The sequence below is a fragment of the Lichenostomus cassidix genome, chromosome 8, assembly GCF_008360975.1.
Source record: "Lichenostomus cassidix isolate B80296 chromosome 8, HeHo_3.0, whole genome shotgun sequence".
NCBI lineage: Eukaryota > Metazoa > Chordata > Aves > Passeriformes > Meliphagidae > Lichenostomus > Lichenostomus cassidix.
This window is the reverse complement of record NC_139489.1, coordinates 21,607,405-21,635,382: the sequence shown is the minus strand read 5'-3', so window position 1 is coordinate 21,635,382 and position 27,978 is coordinate 21,607,405. Positions and strand designations below refer to the sequence as shown.

The 27,978-nt window shown below is 37.7% G+C and overlaps 1 protein-coding gene across 6 annotated transcripts in view; it reads right to left on the bottom strand.

The window, feature by feature from the left end:
• Positions 1–27,978, bottom strand: part of DENND1B (DENN domain containing 1B) — a 256,533-nt gene that overhangs the window by 82,576 nt on the left and 145,979 nt on the right. For all 6 annotated transcript variants that reach the window (XM_085068299.1, XM_085068302.1, XM_085068303.1 and 3 more), the window contains 2 exons: positions 12,824–12,873; positions 4,881–5,000 (listed from right to left, as the gene is read on the bottom strand). In XM_085068299.1, the coding sequence (XP_084924425.1) occupies positions 4,881–5,000; positions 12,824–12,873 (170 nt within the window). The remainder of the gene's footprint in view (positions 1–4,880; positions 5,001–12,823; positions 12,874–27,978) is intronic.

Sequence of the window (27,978 nt, the reverse complement as noted above, 5' to 3'; positions counted from 1 at the left end):
GCTAGCACAGAAGAACTAGTCTATGCACAGAAAATTCATCCAGCACACAAATGTCCATCAGCATCTATTAGTTGGGTAACTTTTTTCTCAAGTCAGTACAGAAATGCATTGTCCGAAACACGTAGTTTCTGGCTGAACTTGACAGACCTGTAAAATATTACTCATCCTAACTCAGAACTGGCACACTGATATGTACCTTAACAAAAGATAAAATCAAAATTAAAGTCCATTACCAGAAAAACCTCACCACCATACCTATATTCATAAAATCATTTATGAGCAGTCAGTACATTTCATAATTAATTAGCTGTCTTATGAGAATGTCTAAAGGTTATCAATGAAGCCCCTTCACAGTAGAGAAAGTAGAGGAAATTCAGGGCTTTAATATTCAATTTTAATGTATTTGGAAGCCTAAATGAATTTCAGTTCTTTAACTAAGAAACCATTACTGTTCTCTTGTTTAATTTTCTTTAATTGTACCCACTGTCCTTGCACTCCTTGTGTTACGATCCATTACTGTTTGAAAAACAAACATACAAGACAAACACAGGACAACCTCAGACAAACAACAATTTCTCCAAGTATTTCTTCCATAATCAAGAGAAACATAAATACATACACAATATTAATAGATATATATTCCCTGATTGAGGATACAGGGGTCTTTATTTAAAAGTACAGCCCCTGTCTGTCACCAAAGCAAGAGACCAAGATACTTCATGGTTAATTAAAAACGTACTTAGCATTTTCTTTTCATCCAAATGAGCCACAAGGCAGGAGCTCAGACTTTTATTCAAAGTCACACATAACCCTTGTTGCCGTAAGTAGACTTCCACCTCACTGGTGCTTCTACTACAGCTCTGATAAAACTTTTACATTCATGAGTCAAAGGTTAAACAAAGGAGAGGAAATGTTTTCTGTCAAATAGTCAGGTAACCACTAACAGTCCTGAACTATCAGCAGGAATCTAACTTCTAGTAATCAAATAAAACTAAGGAAACTGCCTTTCCGTAGCTAAATGTCTAATGTCTAGGGGCTACTTTTCTGTCTGGAAAATTGACACAAAATGTGTAAAATTGAAACATTCTGCTTCTAAGGGATTTGCCTAAAGGAAGAGTGAAAAAGCTTCAAGCGTGGTCTGAACTGAAGAACTAAAAAGCCTTACCACATAAACCTGTCTTCCTTATTAGAGCATTTCATTTGGAAACGTAGGTGACAATTTTACCGTCATAAAATTAATGAAATCCAAGACTGAACATTTTAATGATGCATTTTGTGTTCCTCTGCATACCTAAGGTCAACCTCAGAGTCCATCAACAGTTTCAGAATTTTTAACGAATTATTTGTACTTTGTACTAAGACCATTCAAGTAATTCAAAAACAATTTCAAAACCAAAACCCAGAAAATATTATTTCTACCGCAAGCAGCAGTGATACTTAGAAACAACACCCAAAAGGACTATGTTTCCTATTATTCAAAAGAGGACATTCAAGTTTCTACTGTGCCAATTAAAATCTCAACTAGCAAAACTATTACCAAAAAATTGGAAAAGTAAAACTAGGAGAAAAGATCCAGAATAGGATATGAGCTCAACAAGGTATTTTACAATATGCCTATTGTGTATCCCTTGTCTTACAGGGCTGCATTAGCTCAACAGCTTGTGGAGAGGGAGGAGGTGACACAGCAGGATTCACACCGAGAGCTTCACAAAGCAGCCATGCAGCTTAATGAAAAGAACTAAATTAAGTAAAACTTGCAAAGGAATCACACAGCATTTCTGGAGAATAATCCAAGAGTTATTTTCTCATCTTACTATGGCTTAGCACTTTGAATTTGGCAATTGCAGTCAAGCTCTGCACATTCATTCTAGACAATACAATATCACAATTAAGTTCTTCAAACAAAAATGCCTGATAAAGCTACCTTGGGAAATTTTTATTTCACTTTATAAACATAGAGAGTATTTGAACAATACATTCTGATTTGGGAGAAAACTCGATTTACGTAATTCATATACACGTGTATATATAACACCAAAGAACACTGTAAAACTTACAGAAGAATTTTGTATGTATATTTTCTGTTTCAAACTTTCAGTTTAAAGCAGGATAATGTGGCTTCCAATTCAGAGATAATTTCCTTTAATTAGTGTATCAGATGGAGAATGAATTGTAGAAGGAAGTCCCATAAACCACAAGACTTTTCTCTTACATGCAGCTGCAAGCTGCTGGTTTAAAAACTGAGGAATAGCAGCCTTTACTTCAGCTTTCAGTTACAAATCCCATTCAGCAACTCAAATCCAGTATCTTTAGAAGCCTTGGTATAAGTTAACACATGGCTTGGTATAGTCCACAAAAGACATGCACAAGGGAGAAGTTGTGTCTTGTTCCCCACTCATCAGCCTACCCAAATTTCTACATTTCCTTCCAGTCACTTTGACTGGCTTGTTGCTGCTCTTCTTTTCAGAGATTTTTAGTTACATTTCAGTTATTTACAACAGTTCAATTAAGCTTCCTGTATTTGACTATCTCTAATTGTCTTTGCAAAAGCCTGGTTTTTATTATTATATTATTATAAATTATGTGCACGTGGAGAAAGTCATTTGACATGGCATTTCTGTACACCTGCACCTGTGTGCTTATATAGAAGTCTATGGCTATTGTGCACACACCTGTGATGAACAAGAACTGCTCATACATCAGCCAGCATGTGTATATACACACAGCAAATATCATTTTATGTCATTTGATACATGGACAAAAACTAGTTTGAACATGCATAGACACTATATACAAAGCATTCATTTGTTTGGTTTTCAGTGGGGGGTTTTTTGTTAATTTCAGAAAACAAGAATGTGCAAGGAAAAGAGAGCTAAAACGCTCAAAGAAATCTGCTTAGTGAATCTTCTTTCACTTGGTCAGCTCTCAGGAATCTTGGATTCAGAGCAAAAATCAGCCTGGCTACTAGAACATATCAGATGGAAACAGTGATGCATTCCTTCATCTGAGCTAAACACACACACACACACACTCTGGAGATAAGCAGGCTACCTAGCTAGAAGTACAATGCCATGAAGCTAGTGCTGTTGTGCATTCAGCTATGCATTGTAAATTTGGGATTGTCACAATAAAAGCAATAAAGGCAATGCTTTGGTTATGGTTCAGTGAAAAATTATAGCTTGCCACTTTTCATTTTCCTACTTATTCCTATCAAGTAACAGACCACTGACTAATCTTTAGCTGATGCATGTCCATGGGGAAATGTTAAAAGAAATATCCAGTTTACACCAGCTGAGAATTTACATCCTTTGCTTTGCAGCACTCCATACAGTATTTAAATGTGTGTACTAGAGTGTGTGTAACTGATTAAATGTTGTTACAGCCCGACAAACAATGCAAAAAATTTTGTTTCTAGCTTGATAAAGGAAGAAAAGATTAGCTGAGAGAAAAGAGCTAAAAGCATAAAAATGCATTGTCACTCTGGGCTTTAACAAGTTATATTTAAAAAAAAAGGTATCACAGAGAAAAGGGTTAAGTATTATATACTCCAAAAGCCAAAGAATTAAATCCTTCTGAAGTATTACTAAAGATGTATTTCCAAGATCACAGAACGTAATTTTATTTCCAGAATAAAATATTTCCCTTTTGCTACTATCATTTGCTACTTTCATTATACGGTAGTATTTTTTTTTCTTTTCTTTGAAATATTTATAGCAAATACTTCTTTTTAAATTACTTGCCAAAAAACATCCAACATACTGGCTCTCAAGATTAGTTTGGCAACTGTTTAAAAGTTCATTAAAATCCTGACATGCTCTTTCCAATAATTTTAAGCACTACTCTGCCAGTCTTTACATTGGCTGGCCTTTTTTTCCTTCAATGTTCATTCATTGATAATTCCTTGACAAGCTGATGTTGGGTTTTTCTCCCTAACTCACATGGTCTATCCCAATGACACTCTCCACATCTACATTGGAGGATTTTTACATTGTCCAAATACCAAAAAACCTGCTTTTCTCCATAAACTTCCCACCCCACTCTCCAAAATTCTCTGCTTCCCCTCTGCTGCCAATGCACTGGCTCCTCCTCTCCTGTGTTTGGAGATGCTCACTTCAAAAGCTGTTTTATTTGTATTTTGTTCTTCCTATGTGCAGCTGAACTGGATGTTCCCATTTCCTCTATGGGGCTTGCAGGCTGCTAGGCTCTTAATTGAAGTTGCAAATCGAAGTTGCATTTGTCTTTTAATGAAATCACTCTGCCTTGAACTTAATAAAAATGGTTTTTGGACAGATAAACAATTGGGATTTTTTTTTGTGACCAAAACAATTATCTTAAGAGAGAAGAATGAAAAAGGAGAAGAAGAAAAAAAGTATTTCATTGGGGTCAGTCTCCCCATTGAACTATCAGTATCTCTTCTGCAACAAAACAGCATGCTCTCACCTTGTGAATTATCTGGATCTGGTCTTTCTTATACTAGACATAGTCTGGGCAAAGAACTTGGAAGAGACACTGAACCATTTCCTTTCCAAGGACAGGAGTACAGAATAATGCACTTTATTTTTGAATTGACAAGAGTGCTTGTCAAAGATTTGATTAGGAAGTAAAAATAGCCACATAACAGTCAAAGTCTCTAAGGCTGCAATGTATGGTTCTCTGCTTTTAAGCAGAGATTTCATGTTATTTAAATAAAATTATTTCGTTTCACACGAGAACACCATTGTATGGGGCTTGGGGCCACTTCTTATGTGAAAGCAATGGTAACACTGCTGTAGAAAAACAATACTCTGACTGCAAAGTTAAACACATTAGCAGAGAATTTGCAGAATACAATTTTTTCTCGTATTATTTATAGTCACTCAATTTTTCTTGTACCAACTTACCTTAGAATGCAGAGGCAGACCTTGCCTCCTGACGTCAAACGGCAGAATCCAAACCTTTGCTTACTTTCAATGTCGGTGAGCACAAAGGTGAAATGCTGTCCTACTTGGTTTTGAGACACCCTGAAAAACCACATACAGAGCATAAAACCACTCAGTCATACGAAACACAAGCATTTAAGTCATTTGCCTCAAGTATTTTCATGCTCAATCCTCACTATAATCCTCAATACTATTCTATTGTCTGCTGTTCTTTTCTTATTCTTACATGATCTTTTACAGCAGAATATCTAAGAACATGCTAGTAATGATTAACACATGTCATTTGTGGTTCAATCTTAGATGACCAAGCTGAAAATTAATTCCCAGAGAAGCTGAAAACAACCACAGATCTCAGTCTATCGTGCAGAAAGCACAAAATATTTTTTTAATTTATTCTGTGTAATATGGGTTGGGGCATTTTGTTGTGGTGTTGGTTGGCTTTTGCTGGTTTTTTAGGGGTCTTTTAAATCTACACCAAAATATAGGAAATTTTCCCCCTAGGTAAAAAGAAAGTAGCAGTTGATCAAAGGGCAAGAGAAGCTACACAGGACATAGGGACATTATACTGCTTAACGCATGTATGACAAAGGTTTAAAGATTAGTTAAGTGGTACCACTACCCAGCCTGTAGAGTGTCCCACTCTTTTCAGTCTGGTTTAGTCCCTCATGAACATACAGTGACTAGGCTGAAACAAAGGCCTGTGCTGAGCATATGGCATTAGAAGATACACTTAGTCCAATATAACCACCCATGATAATTTAAGGACTTTTTTTAGTAAAGTGATTAAACCCAGATCATTAAAATAAGCACTTTCCTCAGTTGTCTCCAACTGCCTAGAACAATCTAGTGCTCTGTTTAAACACTGTAAGCACTCAATGGTTTCTGCTCAGTCCCTCCTTGCTCAGGTTCAGGGTAGCTGGGATGCTGCACACTATACCTGGCACGACAGAGCCATCAATAACCAAGCCTTACTACTCCCTTGCCAGCCGTGCAATTTTCCCTTTCACATCTCTGCACTTTGCTCTTTATTGCAGAGAGCAGACTGCCATGAAATGTGCACTGTGGTTTCAGCACCCCTGCACACCCTGGGGCCAGGGGCTCACACACAAACCCAGCAGCAGCTGCTCAGTTGGGAGCACTGGAAATGCTCCACCACCATATTAACCCAAATTGGTTTTAAAGTACTCAGTACACCTATGTCAGGCAAAATGTCTGTACACAGGGACACTTTAAAAATGAGATTTAAATTTTGGTATTTTCTATCAAAAATAGCCCAGCCAGGTTGAGTTCAGTGGAAAGTATTTCCAATGCCATCTCACCACTTCCAAACCAGTATCGTCTCTTTGCTTCTTTAAGAGAGGCAACTCCATGTATTGTCAGTCAGTGTAAAAGTGGCCCAGCTTGAAAACTGCCTTCCCACACAGTTTAGAAAGAGATGTGAGCAGCAAGTCCCAGATTTTTAATATGAGAAGCACTCCAAGGCTAAAACTGAAAATCCACAAGAACTCAAAAGTTTGCATTTGGTCCCATTTGCTTCAAAAGAACAGCTAACAGAAGCCAGTGACCATCCATCTGGACTGCATTTTCTGTTCAGTTTAAAATACTGAATTAATTCTGAGTTTCTAATTTGAGAACTCCACTTAAGATGTGGGGGTAGCAAGGATGCCTGGTTTTTTACTCCTCTTCAGCAGAATTAAAACTGACTACATGTAAGCCTTAAAGAGAAAAACAAATGATAAATGGGGATTTCTATTGATAGATGACCACAATGTATAAACCAGACGTATAAAACATTCCAGAAGTGCTAGCACTGCAGTTTTAACATATACATAGCATGTTCCATCATGCAAACAAACACTGGCCAAGTGACTTGGGGCTTGTGCCTCTCTGTTTCACTGCAGCACATTCAGGTTGCTCAGAAATCAAGTCTACCCTCCAGAAACAGGCAGAAGCTCCTGGCACTGCTACAGGACCACAGCATTGATGCCTCTCAAGCTGTTCTTAGTATGACAATCGGCACAGATAAAATGAAATTATTACATACCAGAACTCCCTTAACAAAATGTTATCTAGACTATATATTGGAGCAGAAGATAAAGTAGCCCAGCTGCAAAACCTTTCTGCAGAATGCTGATCTAGTAGGCTGTTTGAAGAGAGCATGATCTGCTCACTTGCAAGGGGAGAGCAGGAACAGATCATTCCCAAGCAATGCTGACATTCTCCTCACTCATTCCTCTGCCTTGCTTTTGACTTACCTTCAACTCTTGCCCTGCATGCTTACTCTTAATGTTAATTCAACAATAATAAATCACTAATAATGAAGAATGTGTGCAAATACTTATTAACCCTGCAGACTACAATGGGCTCTTTCAAGGTTATTATAGTTCACCATAGAAATAAAAATAGGTTTTAAAATTTTCTATGTACCTACACAATGCAGAAAAGGCTCTTTAGTACCCATGGTGTAGGTAAAGAGTAATTTTAAAGATTTTTGTTTACACTACAACCATTGCTCAGGCCTCATTTTAAGGGAACCTTGAGAGAGTTGATTAAGGCAGGAGCCAAATGTCTCCTTCAAACAAAAAACAGCATATCTAATCATTAAATTTATCCCTTGCACTCCATAAAAATTGCTCTTCTTCCAAATTACTTTGTTTAGAATAGAGCAGACGTCTGAAATCATTTTTTCTTCAAATTTTATAAATTTTTTTAAAAGTTTAAAAAAATTTAAGATCTTACACATGGGAATAGAGATTTCTGCTTTCTTTTGAAAATAAGTCATAAAGTTACTGGTATTGTTACTTGTAAAGTATCGTGGACACTAACTATATACACAGTTCTGACTGAGGCTTTGGTGGCTGCTACCTAAACCTCAAAATTTCACATGTATTTCACCTCCCAGACTGATGTTGAAAACCAAACTCATCAGTCAGTCACCCTAACTTCTCCAAAATCAAAGAACAGAATAGAAACCATTTCAAGAAGGAATTTGAAAACCAGGAGTTAAGGTACAAGATGATTGAGAGACTGGTGAGACAGTAACACTAGGTTAGACAGTCTCCTTCAGCTAATTGCTACCCCCAAATCTAAGCTTCAGGGATCATTTTCTTCACTTCCATGCCCATTTCATGATCCACAACTCCACAGCTCAGGCTCCTTGTGTGGAGGGCTCCTCTGCTCCAACCCAGCTATCTGATTTGAGCTCCGCCTCCCAAAAAACCCAACACTTCATAATTCAGGGGAAAAAAATAAAACACAAAAAAAACTGCAGAAGATATGAAAACGGACAGAGCCGCCACCAAGTCAGAAAATTCTCACAAATAAAAAGAACAGTTAGCTTGTTAATGGGGTCATGTTTTCAAAACAACAGCAGCATTAAAAGAAACCACAACTACTTAGTAAAGAGTCTCACTGGGAGTATTTAAGTTGCAACTGAAGCCTGTTTAGAAGCTCTGTTTCAGAGCCTGACCATCACACCAAGCCATGGATCCATGGGAGCACACTGTGGCTCCCTCAGCATTCCCAGGTTTCCTCTCAGACACGTCCACTTCTGCACACACACAGAAACTAAGCAACCTGTGTCTGAAATCAGTAGTTACACTCTTCCCTGTGCACAGTGCACACACTGCAGCCTCGCCTCACACTTGTCACTCACACATACATTTACCATTATACAAGCATTGCCAGAATGCAGTGAGACACAAGATGCAAAGAACTCAATTGTGTGTAACTTCTGTTGCAGTTTTGAGTTTGCAACCCATCTTGCAAGCTGACTGCAATGCCTGAAGTGTACAGGAAATGCTATAGTTTATTTATCTTCACCCATACAGCTTGAAATACTTCCTTGATTATTTACTTTTCACTCTCAACTATTTACTCTGAAGGCAGAATTTTTGTGTAAGACATCTTGTAACTGCCTTTCACAAGATCTGCAAATCCCATAATTTCAAGCCATTGTTTTGCACTTGTCTGTGTTTCTGCACAGACTTTTACCACAAATATTAACAGAAACAGCATTAGCCAGAAACAGCAGAGTGACAGTGATGTCATTCCTGCTACCATTACTCACTGACCCTAATAGATTATCAGTTAAATAACCTCCACATAAGTTCCCATACTTGCGTGACATTCTGCTGTTAAGGAGAAATCCTCTACAGCAGCACTACCATTGATTACACTCAAAAATCTAACACTTCCCTGTGTCTGGGTGAGCACTATGGGGGAATTAATGAGGTACACATCACTGTCTCCATGCTGATCCTACAGGCAGTTCCCAAAGTGCTTTATCTAAAAGAGGCTTGTGTGCTTCACATTCAGCAGGAGAAATGCATGCTGAAAGGGGAAAGACTAAGGAACGAAAGGAGTGAGGGGAAGTACTTGTGATGGAGAGAAATGGCAAAGACTCAAAGCACAGATAAAAATGAGGGGTCAAGCAATGATGTAGCACAACTTTGGACTGAACCTGAAATGGTTCCAAAAGGAACAAGAGAAGTTGCATCCTCATTAGTCATCACTCAGCTGCATAACTGACATGTAGAGATCAAGGTATGGACTCTGCAAAGTTACATCTGAGTTGTGGGTGGAGAGGAAAATACAAAAGATGGCTGGAGAAAGAAAAGCGAAGCAAACCACGCAGAATTTGCATAGAGGATTCAAGGAGCAAGAGAAAATAAAGTGGTTTTGTCTGAAGCATTAATACTACTTTAGAAAACACTAAAAGGAAATTAAAATCTCTGTCCTCAAATGCTAAATTCTCCTAGACCATGTGAAAAGTACCAGAGTACCAGAGTAAAGGTTACTTATTCATAAATATATACATGCAAACTGTTAGAATGGTATACAATTGCACCATTTATTAAACATGAAAAAAGTTATTCACAAAAAAAGACATAGGTACTTGGTGCAAATGCTCAAGAACTTCTATGATGCAATTCATTTTTAACCCCTTCAAAATAAAATGTAAGCCATAAATAGAAGTAATTAAATTATGTGTTTGTTTTCAATAAAAAATTATTTTTAAATCTCAAAGTTTAGGTCATGGTCAAAGAATTTGTTTACACCATTGTACTCCTTTTGGCTTGACTTTCAGTCTCAATTTAATGGGAGTTACCTCTAGATTTTTAATTACCATGCACAGTATGTACTTTTGATAATTAGAGCGAGTAGCGTACAGTTACTTAAAACATCTGCATAAAGTATGTCTGGTAAGATGATGCAAGAAGCATCAAACAGTGAGAACTAAATCTAGATCTCTATGATCACTGTAGTATAGTGAATAAAAGAATACCAAATGCATGTTTTCATTTCTTGCCTTTGTTCAAGTCCTTAAGTAATTAATACAGGTGATTTGAAGGAAAATGGGTGACAATGATCTTACTACTATGCTTTAACTTTCCTTTCTCCATAATTTGAAGAACACAGATTTCCTACTTCAATTGGTTTTATTTAGCCAGATAATAGAATTAACACCCCATTCCCTATAGCTCTGCTTTGTAGTAGGAACCCAGAAACAATCTATGAAATAGAGTCACATTTTTTTGTTTTAAGTATCTTGATCAGCAAAATCAATGGAAGTTATCACTTCTGCACTGGTAATTTCTAGCTCTTAATAGGCTCAGATAATGCTTGAAGTAGTTTATATATGTATAGTACACATATTACAGGATGAGAAACTATGCTCTTTGCAGTACAATATGCTCAATAAATTAAATATATATTTTCTATCTCAGTTCAAAGTTTTCTGTACAGAAATTTTCAATGAAACTGCCTGTAAACTACTTGGGAATATTAGGTGTAGTATCTACCATGATCCTACATAAAAGACAGAAACTATATAGACATATATATATTCATCAACAAGTGAAAAGCACATATATGGCTAGACAAACACTGAAGTGATTGTCACATCTTAAATGTCCAGTGGAAAAAAGCCATATAAAAAACCTTAGAGTTCTTCTCAAACCTTTTCTTTATCACTCCAAATTTCAAAATAAAAAGAATTAAACTGAGAAAGCAGAAGACAACTGGTTCTGTTTAAAAAAATTAGTAAGGTATATTATAGAAAACACTTGAACTGAGTAGTAAATGGCAAATGCATCATGCAGCCAATAAATTGTTCACACAAATAACTCTCTGCTTTCCTGAATGAGCTTCCAGCACTTCTGTCCTTTCCTCCACAATAGCTCTGCCCCTCCTCATCTGTGCTCTTTTACACTCCCATGATCCCACGTTGCCTTTGGTTCTCCCACAAATCCCCCAGAACTCTGCTCCCAGCTACGCAGGAAGCTGCCTGTTCTAAAGACACCAGGGCACTGCCTGAGCAGTCAGCAGGCCAGACTGATTGGCTTTATTCCCCTCAGCAGTATCGCAGCTTCCAGGAGCCTCCACTCCTTCTGTCCAACTGACAAGTTTTATGAAATTTGTAGAAATTTTGCACCTTTGCGAACACAGCTTTGCAGCCAAGCCAACAGACAAAAAACCTACTCTGGGAAGGAGGCACAGGGGGTATAAACAAACAAACAACAAACAGCCCATAACTTTTTTGGTTTTTTACCTCTTCAGATACTGAGCTATGCTATAAATTCATGTATTCCCACAGTTTATTAAGTTCATCCTGTTCATACAAGCAGCTAAATGCCTTCTGAATGGTTCAACAGATATAATTATGGTAAGACAGGTTATTTGAAAACAATTATTCGCTGCCACTGATTATCTTCTTGCCACTGGATGGCAGCAACAGAACCTCACCTTTTTCTGTTATACTCAAATTTTATTTCCATTCTTCATCTTCATTACCAATTTTAAACAGAATTCTGTACATATCTTAAGTATATTAAAGACTTTAATGCTTTAAAGCTAACACTGACAACCATATTAGTTAAGCCATTAAAACAGCTTAAAGGACAGTGAGCTTAACCAGTTCAAAACCCAAACAACTTAATTAAATTCATCTATCCAAGACTAAATAAGCCTAGTTTACTTCAGGGAAGTTGTGTTTATAAAGATCTTTATTTTGCCAGTGTGTTTTTCTGTAAAGACTCTCTTCTGTCCTCTCTACGCACACCAGCTTTTCCTCCACTGCAAGCAGCTTCTTGCATCTGATAGATGCTTCTCATCTCCAAGTCTCCATCTACAACTGGCGCCCATGTTGCTCTGAAATTGGCTCAGCCTGCACACTACCTGCGTGTATCTTTCATTAATTATGCAAATCAAGCTTCTAATTCAATCTTTGCCAATTCAGACAATACAGATTTTTCCAAACCGAGTGAGTTCAATCCATTAAATTAATTATCATTAATCATTTTGACAGGCCCAAATAAATATTTTCATTAATAAAAACATTTTATATGAACAATTTAAATGACTGGCAGCATTACACGGAAGCCAGACCATAACTGATACCAGAAAGGTATGAACTAATTAATTATAAATAATGGTCTTGATTCTTCTCTGAGAAAAATCAATTGCATATTCACCTATTTCCATGTAATTAAAATCTTCTTTTCTTTGAACTCAAACAACACGCTGTCTGTACTGCTCGATGAGTTTTTATATCCTGGTGCACCGTAACCATTTTTATGAAGCTTGCTGCTTGAAGGAAACTATGTTATATCCTTATAGTAACACAGATGGTGTTTACAGTTACAAGAGACAAAATCAGGAGCTGGAATGTAACTCTACCTTGACAGAGATATTCCTAAAATTCTGTAGGTATTGCATTTTGCTGGGATAGTTTCCTACTAGTGACTTCATATGTACTTAAACAAAGGGTATGTTTTCTCACCTGCAGGTGCAAGTTTAAGGAGTACATTACATTTGCCTTTTCTTTAAATCCCTGCTTGTAATTATGCTAAAAATAATTTTCTACAAAATATTTTAAAATAAATGATAACTGTAGCACATACCTTTCAACATCAAAAGGAAAGCAGAACTTTGGAACGCTGTTCAGCACTTCCTGAAAATACAAGCAAAAAGAAATGAAGTTAGGGTTTTTTTCAAAAGGCTTTTGAAAGGTTTGCTTTTAAAAAAATTACCAAAAATACTCATAACAAATAATAAGTTCAAGGAATATATGACTGCAAAAAAATACAGCACACGTTCCTGGACTGAAATAATTGATTATTAAAAAGGAATTAAGTTTGTGCTTTGGCAGATTGCAAAGACAATGCCATAGAAGCCCCAGGAGGGAAAGGCCTGGCCTGAAGGGTATTAACACCCTTCACATCCCCGCTGGGATTCCCTTCAACAAGGCCATATGGATTTTACAAGAAGCACCACACCATATGGGTAAGCCACGTCTGCTGCTACTTGTACCACAGACTAGCCACAGGGACTTCTGACAGATCCTGGCTCAAAAATACAAATGTTGTTTCAATTAAAATGCAGGCAGAGAAAAGGGAATGAAGTTGGCAGCAGAATGAATTACAGAGAGGTATAACAACTCTATACATGTTCCATAGTCAAATGCTGAAAATTATGGAAATCGTCTACTGCTCCAAAGCAGAAATTTACATGATTAACCCTTTAGGTTTCACAAACAAGCCTTGATATTAATAAAGGAAAGGGGGTGAAAAATCCACCAGATCTACATTCATACCACAGTATGAAAGGATAATGTCACTCTTTTGTGCAGAATTTTATTTAAGAAGCTGTTTAGTGGCAAATAAAATGTGTTAATTAAAATATAAAAATGCTCTCAAACTAGCCAACAGTTTTCTTAAAAAAAAAAAAAAAAAAAAAAAGTGAATTACCAGATCATTTAGCAGCAAATATTAAACAACAACTTCACAAGATCCTAGAAAATAGGTTTTATTTCCTTGCACCCAACTGGGAAAACAAACCCCCTGTGAAATGCTTCAGCAAGAAGAGAAAGTCCAAAGCTGCAGAATTCCCTTTTTGCAGCAGGCCAACAGACCTGGATTTCTATTTACATGAGCTGGTCGGCAAGGCTTGTTTTCAGAAAAGAGCATATTGATTACAAATTTCCAGGGCTGCACACGAGGGTTTAAGAAGTTGATCTAAGATGTTAGCACCCTCCAGCCTGAACACCCTGTTTACTACATGTTGGACAGCCAACTCCCATCAGGGGAAATAATGTATTTAAATCCCTACACCCTACAATGACTATTTACTTCAAACATTTGCCAGGCTCAATGGATAGTGCAAAATATAGAGAACCCACACAAGTTAATCAACAAGAGAGGAACTGTTCAGGAAAAAGACACCTGTGACTACAACGTGCATATGTTGTCTGCAACATTTTAAGAGTATATGATCTGCCTCAGTAAATCTTCATGTGATGCAAAATGAAAAAGTCAATGTTGCTAGAATTTCTAAGTCATACAGGAGAATTCAAGAAATCTTTAGAACTTTTACTTTGTTAGCAAAGATAAAGAAGGGTGTGAAAGCCACAGATGCATTTTAGAAAAGGTTATAAACTCCACTGTGAACAACAGGAGTACATATAATATTCTCCAAAAGGAACTGCACTGGGCACCATCCTGCCTGCAATGAGTGCTCAGTGCAGAAGGGTGAGCAGCAGAAGATAAACAGGGCAGGTAAGCATTTGAATTTCTGTAGCCAGGAGCGAGCACACGATGCTAGCAGTAACAATAATGAACTCTAACAAAAGAGAGCAAAGTGAACAAATAAAAACTTTTAACTCAGAAATTTCCTAAACATTTCCAAACAGTCTGTCACTTCAGGCTCATCAAGTCTGTTTTTCCTGTTCCAAAGAAACAGCATTTTATTCTTTTTCTAAATCTGCACCTATTCTCACACTATAGGAAGTGATTTTCTCCTCACTACCAAGGCTTTTAATTGCTGCCTGGTGAGCTTAGCACTGACTCAGAATTGGGTATGGAAATGTATTCATTTATGTTCCCCATTGTACTCTCTCAGAATAAATTATCACGCAAGGAAAAGAAAACAAAACAAAAAAAACCGAAGGTATTAGCTCAATATTTTGACTCAACAACCTGAAAATTACGGGTGTGTTTTGCAGCGCTGCCCGGGCCGAGCGACAGGCCAGGGCTCCCCCAGCGCCGCCCGGCCCTCCCCAGGCAGACACGTGCGCGCAACTTCTGCGGAGCAGCCTCGCTCGCTTCCCAACTGGCAGCAGCATCCCTCGGGGGACAAGTCTTTAAACCTCCGCACTCTTTAAAATTCAACCAGCCAGCAGGTCTATAGACTGGTGTATAAACAGTATAGACACACCAAGAAAAAAAAAAATCCTCTCTCAGCTTATGTCAGTGACAAAGCAGCTCAGCAGTTGACTGCTTCTCCCCTGACAGCGTAAGCCGGGTTTACACAGATCAATAGATGGAAGTCCTACCTAGCTTCCAGGGCTCCGTTTTCTCCCTTAATTACAGGTGCTATTCAGATTTTTTAAATGGAAGAAAACAAGATGCCCCAAGATGCTCCTAGACGAATTTAAAATGCGAATGATATTATAGAGACATTCACACTCACAGTTACTATCTGAGTACAGTTACAGTTGCTACTTGCAGCAGCCTCTCTGGGATAAAATTTGAGCTCTGTCTCCTAATGGGTCATCATTTTTAAGGTTCCGTAACCCAGCCACGACTTCCTCCAGAGTCAATATACACACTCTCAGAAAAAACCAACATATTTATTGTCTTTTATATTCACAACTTCATAAAATTATGTATTTATCTCTGAAGGCAGAAGGTTGTACCAGTCATCAGAAACAAAATATTTTGATTCACATGTCCCATAATTATTTCCTCCTCTGGTTCTCACAGTATTAATGCTTTCAGAAATGATCCTTGTGTTATAAAGAAGGCATATACAGGGGAAAATTATAATGATGAAAAACAAAAAAGTAAAAATCCCCACAAGTAAAAGATTATCTATTTGCTTCCAAACACTGACTAAGCATCTACTGTTGCATACACAATTGTGTTTAACTGTTAAGTTAAAGGACAACTATCTCATTCCTTCTGCAAACTCAAAGAAGAAAATAATAAAATTAATATCATGTGAACTAAGGCATGCTGGTTCCATTGAAAAAAAGCTTAAGCAAAGACAGAAATGGTATTTGCAAAAATATTTCCCTTATACCTACAGCACAGCAGCAGAACCCTGCACTCTCACAGGCTCATGGTGCAATGGTTTTATTAATTCGCTTTTATCAGTTGCACTGTACAACTCCAGCCTGGCCTGGTCATGCTCACTGGCTCTACAATGAGAAGATACTACAGAAGCCTAAAAGGTAAGAGTTACTTAGCGTTCCTTGCGTGTTTTGATACCCACTCAGCTAATTCTGTGTTTCAGCATTTTATAAAGCAATGTAAACAGTGGTAGAAAATGCTTCTGAATTCATACATGCCAGCTCTCTGGGAATAAAGGTCCTGATAACTCTGTATTCTGAAAAGAAACACAGTCAGTAGCTAACTTCCAGCATTTTCGCCTTCGGATATTTCAGATTTTCCTCTAAGTCTAAAGACAAATTATGAAGAATTCCCTGAAACTCTTTTACAGAAAAAATAATATTTAATAGCAGTTACTACTTGGCTTGCTAGTCATATTCACGGGGCAGTCCCACAAAAGTACTGTGCACATCGCACCATATCACTTGCAGTGTGACACCACAGGATGGGTGTAACACAACTGTGTCACACGCAACTCTCAGTGCTGTGTGGGTGTCAAAACACAGACCCTACACGTGCCCTCTAAGCTCCACCTGTTGCAACACTTCTATTCACAGAAGACAGAAAATTTGTGCAATAGCAGCTCCCTAAAAATAGATCGCTTCTTTTCAGCTAACATTTTTCAGACTAAGTTGTGGAAAGTGCTGAGTTTTTTGACAGCTATTTCTATCCCAATACAGCTGCCACATAACACTTCATACATCCCTGACAAACATGCAAGAAGGAAGGAGATTCTAGACCTTGTAGCAGAAGTTGTCACTAATGGATTCAAGCAAGATTAAAATTCCACTAAACAGAGCTAGGTGTACATTTCTACAATCTTAGATTGTTTTTGATCCTCAGAACAAATTCCACTCCACTGTTGAAAACAACTTTTGACCCTCATTTAGTTGGCTAACATGTAAACTACAACTGGCAAGGCCCTACAGCCTAATTACTACATTCAGAAGGATTAAGTTGCTCGTAATGCTAAAGCACCAAGCCTTTCCAAATACTTGCTCTCTAAAAGGTGACTGCAAATTTCAAAAGCTTATTCAAAAAAATAATTGTTGTTGAAAATGAACGAGGAGCTGAATACCTGCAAAGGAGGATGAGATCACTTACAGAATTTCAATTATATTTAATTTCTCTTGCTCCTGCTTCCTACCTGCTCCACCTGGCCACCTTTCAGTTATGTGCCTCAGGACAGGATGCCAAACAAGCAGCTGAAGCTCTTTGGCAGCTTAATCCAGTGGCTTTATGCACTATCCAGCAACAAGGGCACAGGTAAGGGCACAGACAGATGAGGCAGCAGGACAGGAAGACTTCAGACAGCAAGGTAATGGGATGAGCTTGAGATCTCAGAGAAGCAAAATCACATCAACAAGTAACTCTCATAGAGGTGGCAGTGGAGCCTGAAGGTCAGCTGTACGTGGGACTGAACTCAGAGACCTAACTTATAGATATTTGGTGCAACAGCACTGAGAACCAACAGTATGTTAAATACAGCAAAAAGAAATGAAAAAAACCTTTAGGACCAGAACACTGTTTAGGAACAACAGTGTACCAGGGTGTGGTACACTCCAGCTGGAGACACACTGCAGGATGCTCTTGCCCTGTAAAGCAGACTAAGGCTGGTGTCCCAGGCTGCACACTTTTACTGCTTCTACAGCAGTTTTCAAAGCCACTTCACAAGAAGGAAAACTAATCTTGCATGATTAATCTCACTTTCTGAACAACCACAGAGCAAGTTTTAAAATTCAGATATTTTACTAAATTATAAAATGTTGAAGTCTCTGTTTGTCTAATTGTTCCTGAATCTCATCATGTAAGCAGATAAAAATAAAGCCTATTTCAGACATATCTGTGTCCAGTGCAGCATACAGGGAGTCAAAGTTCACTTTAAAATAACAAGCTCAGTTATAAATAGCAGAATAGTTAAACCAACATTCAGCGCAGGCTAATTTCCCTGCTTGAAGAAAAATCCCTTCAAATTTCCTGGAACTCATAATAAAAATATAAAAATTGACAATGCACTTCTTTCCAGAGGAAGTTCCCATTAGAGTAAGTTTAGATTCAAATGCTGCCATGTACCTCCACTACTGGCACGGCAAACAAAAACAAGATAAATAATACTTCACCACACATCTAATATTACATCCATGTAACATTAGTATTCCATGCAGCAATAAATAGTTTTCCCTTAGTTCCCTGACTTATGTCAGAGAGACCATTATTCCCTAGGCAATATCAGAGGGTTGGGAAAAACAGGAAATATGCTCTTCCATCTCTACTCTTCAGATTACTATGTAGGCAATATTTAACTTTTAAAGTGGTATTTACTGTCTTTAAGGAAATTCAGTACATTTTGTAGCAAAAAAAAAAAAAAAAAAAAAAGAACACCAGTGTATGGCACACAATTTTCTATCACCATGCTGTATGGAAAAGTGGCTTTTTATTAATAAATACTTTCAACATCTGTATCACTACCTGGAAACTCAACTGAGAAGTTCTGTTAACTAGAATTACAGGAAACATCATTTTCAAAATCCAAATACATATGTCTCTGAAGGTCAGGTTAAAATCCCCATGTCATCCTGCACAGCTATGGGGCAGAAATATTTGTTTCACTCAAGACCTCTTCATAACTCCCCCTGCTTACAAGAGTTAAGATGCATCTTTGGCAGCAGTGCTTAGAACCTCCTGCACATCCTGTTCAGATGCTGTTTCTTCAACGTTGAAAAAAAAACACGGTAAAAGAAATCGCAAATTGAAATTGGTTCACATTTATTTGTTTTACTTGTTATTTCTGCCATTCCACCTTGGGATATTCTGACAGCAAGGGACAGAAATGAGCCTATCTGCAACATATCCAGCCCTACCTATTCAATATATTGCTTTAAAGTGAAGTTTGCAGTCTCAGAAATGTATGCAAAGCAGTATCAAAGAACATCATGACTAAAATGTAGTTGACAATCTGGTCAAAAGGCTCCTATTTGCAAGATTTCCTTCTCAGTCGCCAAGAAAAGCTCTTTATAAAAGAAAAAGGAACTATAAAAGAACACTACAAATAATGAATATCTGCATTTCCATGAAAATGAAATATACTGAAAAACAATTATAACATTTCAAGCATGACAAACTCTACTCCTGATGTCACTTGATACATTTCAAATTGATTTTAACACCAAGCACATTTTTTTCCAAATACATTCCAAATATTTTTTCCTTATTAAGTACTGCATTAGTTACTGAAAAGCCAAGTCCTGAAACAGAGAGTGTCTGTAAAGAGTAGGATGCTATTCCTTGCCTACAAGGTTTCTTCTGAACAACTGGCCTGCCCAGTCAAACCCAGTTCTGGTGCACACAGAGAGGTCAGAACCAGCTCTGCAGACTGTTCCTGCTCAAGCTGAGCAGTGAAACTGTCTTATAATACCAGGTGATGCTCTTCCAGAATCACAACTTCCCACTGGTTCTTTCATAAAATGACTGCACAGCATATGCCATGATGAAATCCTGATTTCACTGGCAATTCAGAAACTCAGAAGTAGTTACAAAATTAGGCATCACGGAAGTTAAGGAACAACTTGGGTGCCATGCTGAGAGAAAGCATTTGTAGCAGAGAGTGATTTATGCAGATAAATGAGGTGAGGCAGTCAAAAGCGAAACCCTTGTCTGGGCTCATCCATGCCTAAATGTGCAGCCCTGTGGGACAGTGCTGGCTCCCATGGCTGTGTCAGCAGCAGGGGAAGTCAAGGAACCACACCACCTTGTACAGGGTAGTGAAACTGATGACGTGCAGGAGCTGAGCTTCTTGAACAAGAATCCACAGCCAAAAGAAAAGGAACCGAGAAAGGAAATCAGCTTCTAAGGAACCTGCTAGGATTATAATTTCTTAAATAAAACTATTTGTGATATTTTCATAAGGGAAACACTTATTTCTTGTTTCATGCTCAGCATAGGTTACACTCTAAGCTTCACAATAATGCAGCTCAGTAACCATCACTTGTGTTAATAGTTTTTTAGTACTAAATCGAGATATTATCAAGTGTGTTGAAAAACGGAAGGAAAATGTAACAACTCCAGATGAAAGAACAAAGAGGGAAAGGGAAGAAGCAAACAAGCATAAATTTAAAGTGCCAACATACCCAATTGTTACCCAATGCAGACAACTGATTATCACAAAAGATAAAATGCAGTGACCATACAACTGAGTGCCTTTTTCCCAAGAAGATATGCAATGTACATTCGCTTTACCACCGGCTGAGCCTGTCCAGACCTTCTGGCTCCCTGCTCAAAGCCTCTGGCAGCTTTATTGCCAGTAATTACTCAGCTACAATTGCAGGCTGATGTTCCTGCATGTGAGCATCAGTCAGGCACCTCAGCACTCAGTCAATCAGCTTAGCTACAACCTCTGATATAGCATAAGCTAACTTTGAACAGCTAAGAAAAGAGGGAGGCAGCTTTAACCAGCAAGCCAGGCAGCACAAGCAGCTACAGCCAAGAAGATTTTCAGCTGCTTCATTTGATCCAGAAGAATGAAAAGGCGCATGCTCAGAGAAGACACTCATAAATCTTACCCAAGTATTCACAACATTTACTGAAAAATGAGCAAAAATCCTGTTGCTACAGTAGGATTTCTCTATGAATTGAAAGAGGTCTTCCCTCTTCCAAAGTTTAGCTTAGAAGTCAAGAACAGGTGCATCAAGTCTTCACTGGCCCAGAATGTTTTCCCTAATCACGGTCATTAGTGCCCGGTGAAGGATACAGGGCAGAGATAAGCGTGCACTGTACCCTCAGAGACAGGTGACTTCTCATATGTTGATCTATCATTATCAAGTGTACATTTAATTATTGATTGCAGGCAGAAACCAACACACAAAACCCAGAAACACAACACCTCTGCTTAGGGGAGAAGCAAACAGTCTATCAGCCAGGTAGTTCATAATGCCTTGAAAACTTCTACACAGGTAATGAGCACCAGAAATAGTTATATTCTGATGGATATAACGGGATATTCATGTATTTTCCTTCCTGATCCCCTGCCTGAAACTGCTTCACTTCCCCTTATTCCTGGTCCAAACCAAGTAGTCTGGATCCCTCCAGCTGCAGTCCACTCATCACCCTTGCATTGTTCTTGCTGCTCCTGAAGTCCTCTGCTGCTCCTGTCCTGATCTCAGTCCCATCAAGGCTTGTTCTTTGCCTGGTTCCTTGATTTCATCATACATGGATTATGCAAGTTGATCCCAGACCATTTCCTAACAGAAGCAATATGTAAAAGAATATTTTATTTAACAAAATATAAGGAAATCATTTGAAGTGACACTTCAAATACCTGTAGCAGTTAACAGTGAACCAATGAACCTCAAATGCTCTCCCAGTTCTGCAGAAAACTATCAAGAAAGACAGAAGAAGAGCCAAGAACCAAACACAGAGTTCAGGCATATTACATCCAGTATTTAATATAAAAAGAGGTTGCACTAAATAGGATATTCCTAAACTTAGTGCAGCAGTAACCTTGAGACACAAAAGCAATGCTGAAAGTAAAATGGGCAACAAATTGAACACTGAAATGGAAGGAGGGAATTTAGCAAGCAGATGAGAAAGTATAAGGTATCCCAGAATAGGGAATTAGGGGACATTAGACTCGACTGTTCTGAGGGCAGTTCAGGTCAATCAACAACGACATCACATATGACAATTTGGCAGTCTTTCTGGAAGATGTTCCAAATGATTGTCATCACTATTTCAGCCATCAGTTAATTTTTTCTTCTTTGGTTTGGCACATCACTGTAGGCTGGAATCTGATTTGGCTTTGAAATAAGCCAAATCAGTAACAGTTCTTTTCAATAGGCTGATACAGAATATCTGAAGGACAGTCAAATATTAATTCTGTACTTATTTGAGCAAACAGAGAAAAAACTACTTCTGCAAAATGTAGTCCCCCAATATCACAGCTGTATGATTTTAAAAAATAGCTAACATATGCATACAGTCTATTAAAATGCACATAATTTATCTGACTCAAAATGAAAACATATCTAACAAGTAATTCCATTCATCTGGCCCTTTTTCACCCAGCCTTAAGATATACAAATGCGTGCCTTTTCACCAGAACACAGCAGCTGGGAATGAAAAGAAAAGCATTCAAATGATCATTTTCACATCATATTCCATCGTCTTTTCACCAGCTTCTCCCCAGTCTTTCTTTGAGTCCCATTCTGTTACAAGAGAGCTGCTTTTTAGATCAATTCATATTTCCATAATCCACACTGCTGTTTCTCCCTCTCCTCCCCAGGGTGGACTAACCCCTGCATCCAGAACTATGGCTTACAACTGTCATTAAGACCTGTAACAATAACAAGATAACAAAAGAGCTGGTAGAGATGAGGTTAGCCAGTACCATATGCTGATCAAGTTCAACATTTTTAACTTAAAAGCTCTATAAAACAAAACTCCCACAATTCTGTGAACAAGCATAGCTCATGTTGCCACCTGTCCTCAAAATTTCAAGGAAGTTCCACGTTTTCAGTATTGGGCTTTTATAATTTTTTTAACTCTAAACAATAACAGTCTCAGAAATTTATTCTGCCTCTGTTGGGATGAATTAAAAGAGAAGGTTGAGAGAGCATCTTGGAATATTTACATCTTGAATGATGTAAAGGTCTCAGTGATTCTGGGTGTTCCCAGTCTACGTGGGCAGTTGTTTCACAGAATATTTATCAGGACTGAACAGATCTTTTCTGTTCACACAGTGCAGTTAGCAACTATAAATACACCTCTGAACGTTTTCCTGCTGATCATCAGCTGGGATTTGCACAGACAAAAGCATTGCTGCCTTAACACACAGTACTTTTCAATAAAAACAGTATGCCTTACAAAACATAAAATGTCACAAAATCACTTCATCTTAACCAGATAAAGTTTCCTTGCAATGTACAAAATCACCACATTGCCATCATCTCAGCAGGGCTAAGTGCTTTCCACAAAGATTCAAATTCCAAAATGTCCCTTAACTAAAAATAATGTGTAATATTTAGACAAAAATACTACTGAAAATTAGTAATCTCATTAGATTGATTCCTCCTTTCTCATACCAGCGCACCCAAATATTAATCATACTTATTAATACACACGTAACAAAATCCCCAAACCCTTTTTAAGATTTCCTGATAAAAACAATCCCATAAAGCAAGCACCTATCTAGTTAGCATAAACATTTGAAACATGCATTTAATGCCTCATCAGAATACAAGAACAAAGCCATCACATGCAGAAGGCTGGTGAGATGCATCCCCTAACAGCATGGCTGCAGCCTTGAAGGGAGTGTAAACAGCCTCGTACCTCCTGCGTTCCTGCTGCTCTCTCAAGAGAGCACAGAGGAACACAAAATCTCACTACTGGCTTTCACACATTAGTCTGACCCAGAGAACATAGCTTACTGCTTAAGAATATATATTGAAAAAATCCCAACAAAACAAACAAACAAACAAACAAACCCCACCTTGTGCTATTATTTAAATCTTAAAAAAATAATATAATCTCTTTCATGGTGATCTCATTTATGTAATTGCTGCCACAATCCGAGCAATTAAATATTCCATCCTAAAGGCAACTGAGCCCTTTGTCTCCAATCAGACATGCATTTAAGCCAGGCTTGACTTTCAGTAGTTAAAACACACACTGAAAATCAAGTGTGTGATTGGCGCTTTGCTGCAGGAAGAGTGACATACTGGTACTTCAGAGGATTTATCCTTTAAACAGCTGCATGCATATCTATACTTCTTTATATATACAAATATTTTCACATGAGCCAGGTAGATTCACATGTGTAGTATGAGACTTTAGAAGTTGAGTCACTACAGGATGTGGAATGAACTTCATAGCTAACAATTCAGTGGTGACTTCTGCACAACGCAGTATGTTAAAACTAAAACCCAGATGTCACATAAGACATAATTACATAAAGATTGCTACTGTAACTTCAGAGAAAACAGCACAGATTCCTCACATGGGATACCATATCCTTTATTCATAACTCATCTGCAGGGTTTGGGAGAAGCCTAACACAGGAAAGCAGATTTGGACTGCTTGTCTTAGAAAGCCAGAGAAGATAGGATAAAATCTGCAACACAACCAACCATCTATTGTAGAGCCTCAATTCTTTCTCAAACCACATCCTCAGTTAACAAGCCCTTGCCATATTTACTACTAAAGTGGCTTCAGGTAAGACCATCTACTGCCATATTAGCTCTTTGTGTCATCTTCCTGGAGAGATGTTTTTCACCAGCAGAGAAAGTGCAGGCTGAAGATTGAAAAATATTATGTGATTTAGAAGGGCAAAGGATGTGAACTATTCAATGGACACCACACACTCTGGGACTTACTGCAGGTAGAAATCCCTTTGGGTCAATAAGCAGTGAGATTAAACAGCTAAAAATAATATCCAACATACCTGTAATTACTAAATTAATAAAAAATGTTACACTTCACATGCCTCAGAGGTTAAGACAAGACAGAAAGCAGCACTGCCTCTTGCACAGGCACTACCTGCTGCTGGTGTTATCAGCACCATGCTCTCCTCCTTCCTTGGGCCAACACTACTCTTTTCCCAGGAATGTTTCAACCCAATGAAGTTGGTGGGAGTGTCAGTATTTTCATTTGCAGAACAGACATGAACAGAGCCACAGAGGAGGCATCTGGACACATGTGACATCAATAAGGCTTTGCTACTGACTGCAGTGCCACAAGGACACAAGCTGGTGTCAGCAGGTCACAGCTCTGCCGGGTGACATTAACTGATGCAGAAATGCCAATTTTCTTTTTCAACAGTCATGAAGTACTTCAGTTTGGAAGCCAAGGTGCTGTTTTCATTTGGGTTGCTATTCTAAAGCCCTTAAAAAAATACTTAAAAACAACTGGAATTTTTTTTTTCAGATATCATAGCATGAATACTTTCTCTACAGACTTCCACTTAAAAATGGACTTGCAAGGCTGAAATTAAACTCTAGTTTAACCAGACTGAACAAACAAAATAAAAATTTCTAGATTAAAAACTTACACATCTTTTCTCATGGGAATTTTTGCATAAAGGGGATATTTGAACATACTACTAGATACGGCCTCTAGGAATATACATTCCAAACTACATTTTAAACAACAAAAAAATAGCCCCTTAAATGGCTACAACTCATTCTTCATCCAAATTTGCGCTTGTGAAGATAATCACACAAGACACATATATGCTCAAGTCAGAAACCTTCATATTTTTTCCGCAGTGCTGAGATTATTCACAGCTTTTCCAACATTGTTTATAGCACTAATGCCAGTACAACAGTAAATTGTAACTCTATGATGTCTCAAATGGATTCATTTTTCTGGGTTTTGAGGTACTTTCTAATAAAGATTTGTTTTGAAATGGTAGTGTGGTTCTTTGTACTTTGAATTCAAACCAGCCTGAGCTCATTTCTTCATTGACAGTTTTGAGTTACTAAAAATGGAATTACTCCCACCTCAATAAAAAATTAAAATTTAAGAAAGAAAAAAAAGACAAAACCACTTTCTGAAACAACCCTGGCAAGGAGAAGTACTTTTCATTTCCTGCCTTGAAGCATTACTTTTTTTTCCTTCCCCATTCTATGTTTTTCTCTTTTCCTTCTGATTCTGGCATCTTAGGAATTACCAGATAGAAAATAAGTGGCTTCCCTGCAATCTTGGCAGATAAGGAAATCAACAACGAATCTTGCAAAGTCTTTGTGGTACCAAAACCGCGCCCTCATATTTCCTTTACTTGACAGACTGCAAGTAAGTGATTATGACAAATCCCCAGTCTTGTCTTCCTCCTGATCCACTGTAGTTTCTACATTCCATCCACAACAGATGGGATATTTTGCAAAACATGAATTTGGAAAGTCAATATTTAAGAAAAAAGTGCACCAAAAGAATATTGACCGGCATCAAAGAAAATGGCAGGGCACAAGAAAAACAGAGGATTAGCAAACAGTAAGCACTGGGAAGTTCTGACATACTTAGAGGACAAATGTGAGAAAGAGGAAGAAAATGTCAAAATGGCTTAGACAAGTTTTCTTTGCATTATGAAAGCAACAAAAAGGTGACATGATAAACTGCAGAAAAATTCTCGAAGAGAGGAAAATATTTTGCCCACTGCTATCACATCACTGTGCAAACAGACAGCCCTTCAATTTTAGGAAAGATGATTCTTTGGGATACATCCAAAAACTAACTCACACATTTTACATTTAAAATAGAAATGACTGAAAAACAGAACAGAGAACATTATTTTTCTTTTATTTTCCTTTTCTTTTTTTTTTAACATTGTCCCCACAAACTTTCATGGACATTAGCCTTGATAGTTTTCGCAACTTCTTGGTTTTTAAAAAAAATTAAATCTGGCGAATACTTGGGTCTCCAATCCAAACCTCCCCAGTTCCACATGCACACATGCATGTGCAGAGAAAGCTTCTGCTGATTTCACTTTATGACTTGGCCCAGGGGTTTGCTACAGAAGCAGCTATATCTGTTCCAATCTAGTGGTTCTAACAGGAAAATTTCCCTTGCAAAGAGAAGGATTAAAATATCCTGTTTTCCAGGAGCACGAGCAATATACCTGAAACACCAGATTCCCTACACGGCTGAGATACAACGTGCAGGCAATAGGTTTTTCAGAGCCCAAAGGCAGAGAGCTGCCTGAGGCCTCTGGTTTTTATAGATTAGGTATGTCTATTGCATCTTTGTACGATTCCCCTCCAGTCTTTAGTGGGCTTCATCTTCTAATCATTTTTCTACACCAGCTGTTCTTTGAATAACCTTCGACTTGCTGAATAAGCTCCCATTTTTCTCCATACATAATTTCTCCTTTTTTTTTTTTTTTTTAAAGATCAAATCTTTCTTGGGGAAAAAGGAAAAGAACAAAACAAACTAGAAAAAAAAAGAATTTAAATGACAATGAAGATGATCATTCTGCCAGAATAATTACCAAAACTTGCTGAATGCCTAGCTGAGAACATATAACAGCACACTTTGCTCATTTGTCACTGTTTTAAAGGCTCCACGTTTCTGACGGATGCTATTCCCTAACCAGACATCCTACTTTCTATGTTTATTTATACCTTTCATCATGAATCACCTTATAGCTGTCTTTATAGAATCTTGTATTATTGATTTTTTTTAAATCAACTATTTATCAACATCTACTGTACAACAATATTGCTAGATCATCCACTGTAGTGATATTACCAATGAAGAATATGTTTGCCTCAGTATTTGTATAAAAACAAGAGGCAAGAAAGGCACTGAGACAGAGATATTTATTCTGTTTAGTAGTTCTGTGTATTTTCTTTTATGAAAATAAAAATACTTCCATGCAAGAAAGTTGTGTAAAAGTTGCTGAAATAATAAAATATAATAATTTCATTAAATTTTAATCTTTATAACTTTCATAAAATAGTCATGGGGCAAAAACCCAACACACTAATTAATAGCTTGCTGTCACTACAAACAGTAAAATAATCCATCAGTCCTGTATGTATAAACTTTCCTTTGAGGATTAATTATAGATAGAACATAGGATTTTCACGCTTTCAGAATCAGTAACTTTAGATCAGTCTCTTATAAGGGTCTGAGGATTTTTTTTCCCTCCCAATCAAATAACTAGGGTATCTCTAAAATATTATTAAATAACTATCTAAAATCTTGCATTGAGAAGGATTAAAGGAATGGAATGCACATGTGCTGATATTAAAAGGATATACATGGGTAGCTCTTCAACTTTTTTGTTCTGGTGGGTTTTTATAACGCCAACGTTTGGCAAAGCTTTATTGATAGTTTTTCCACATTTTCAATCCCACAACAGGTAAAACCCAACATGTCCACCAGGACCACCTAGTAAA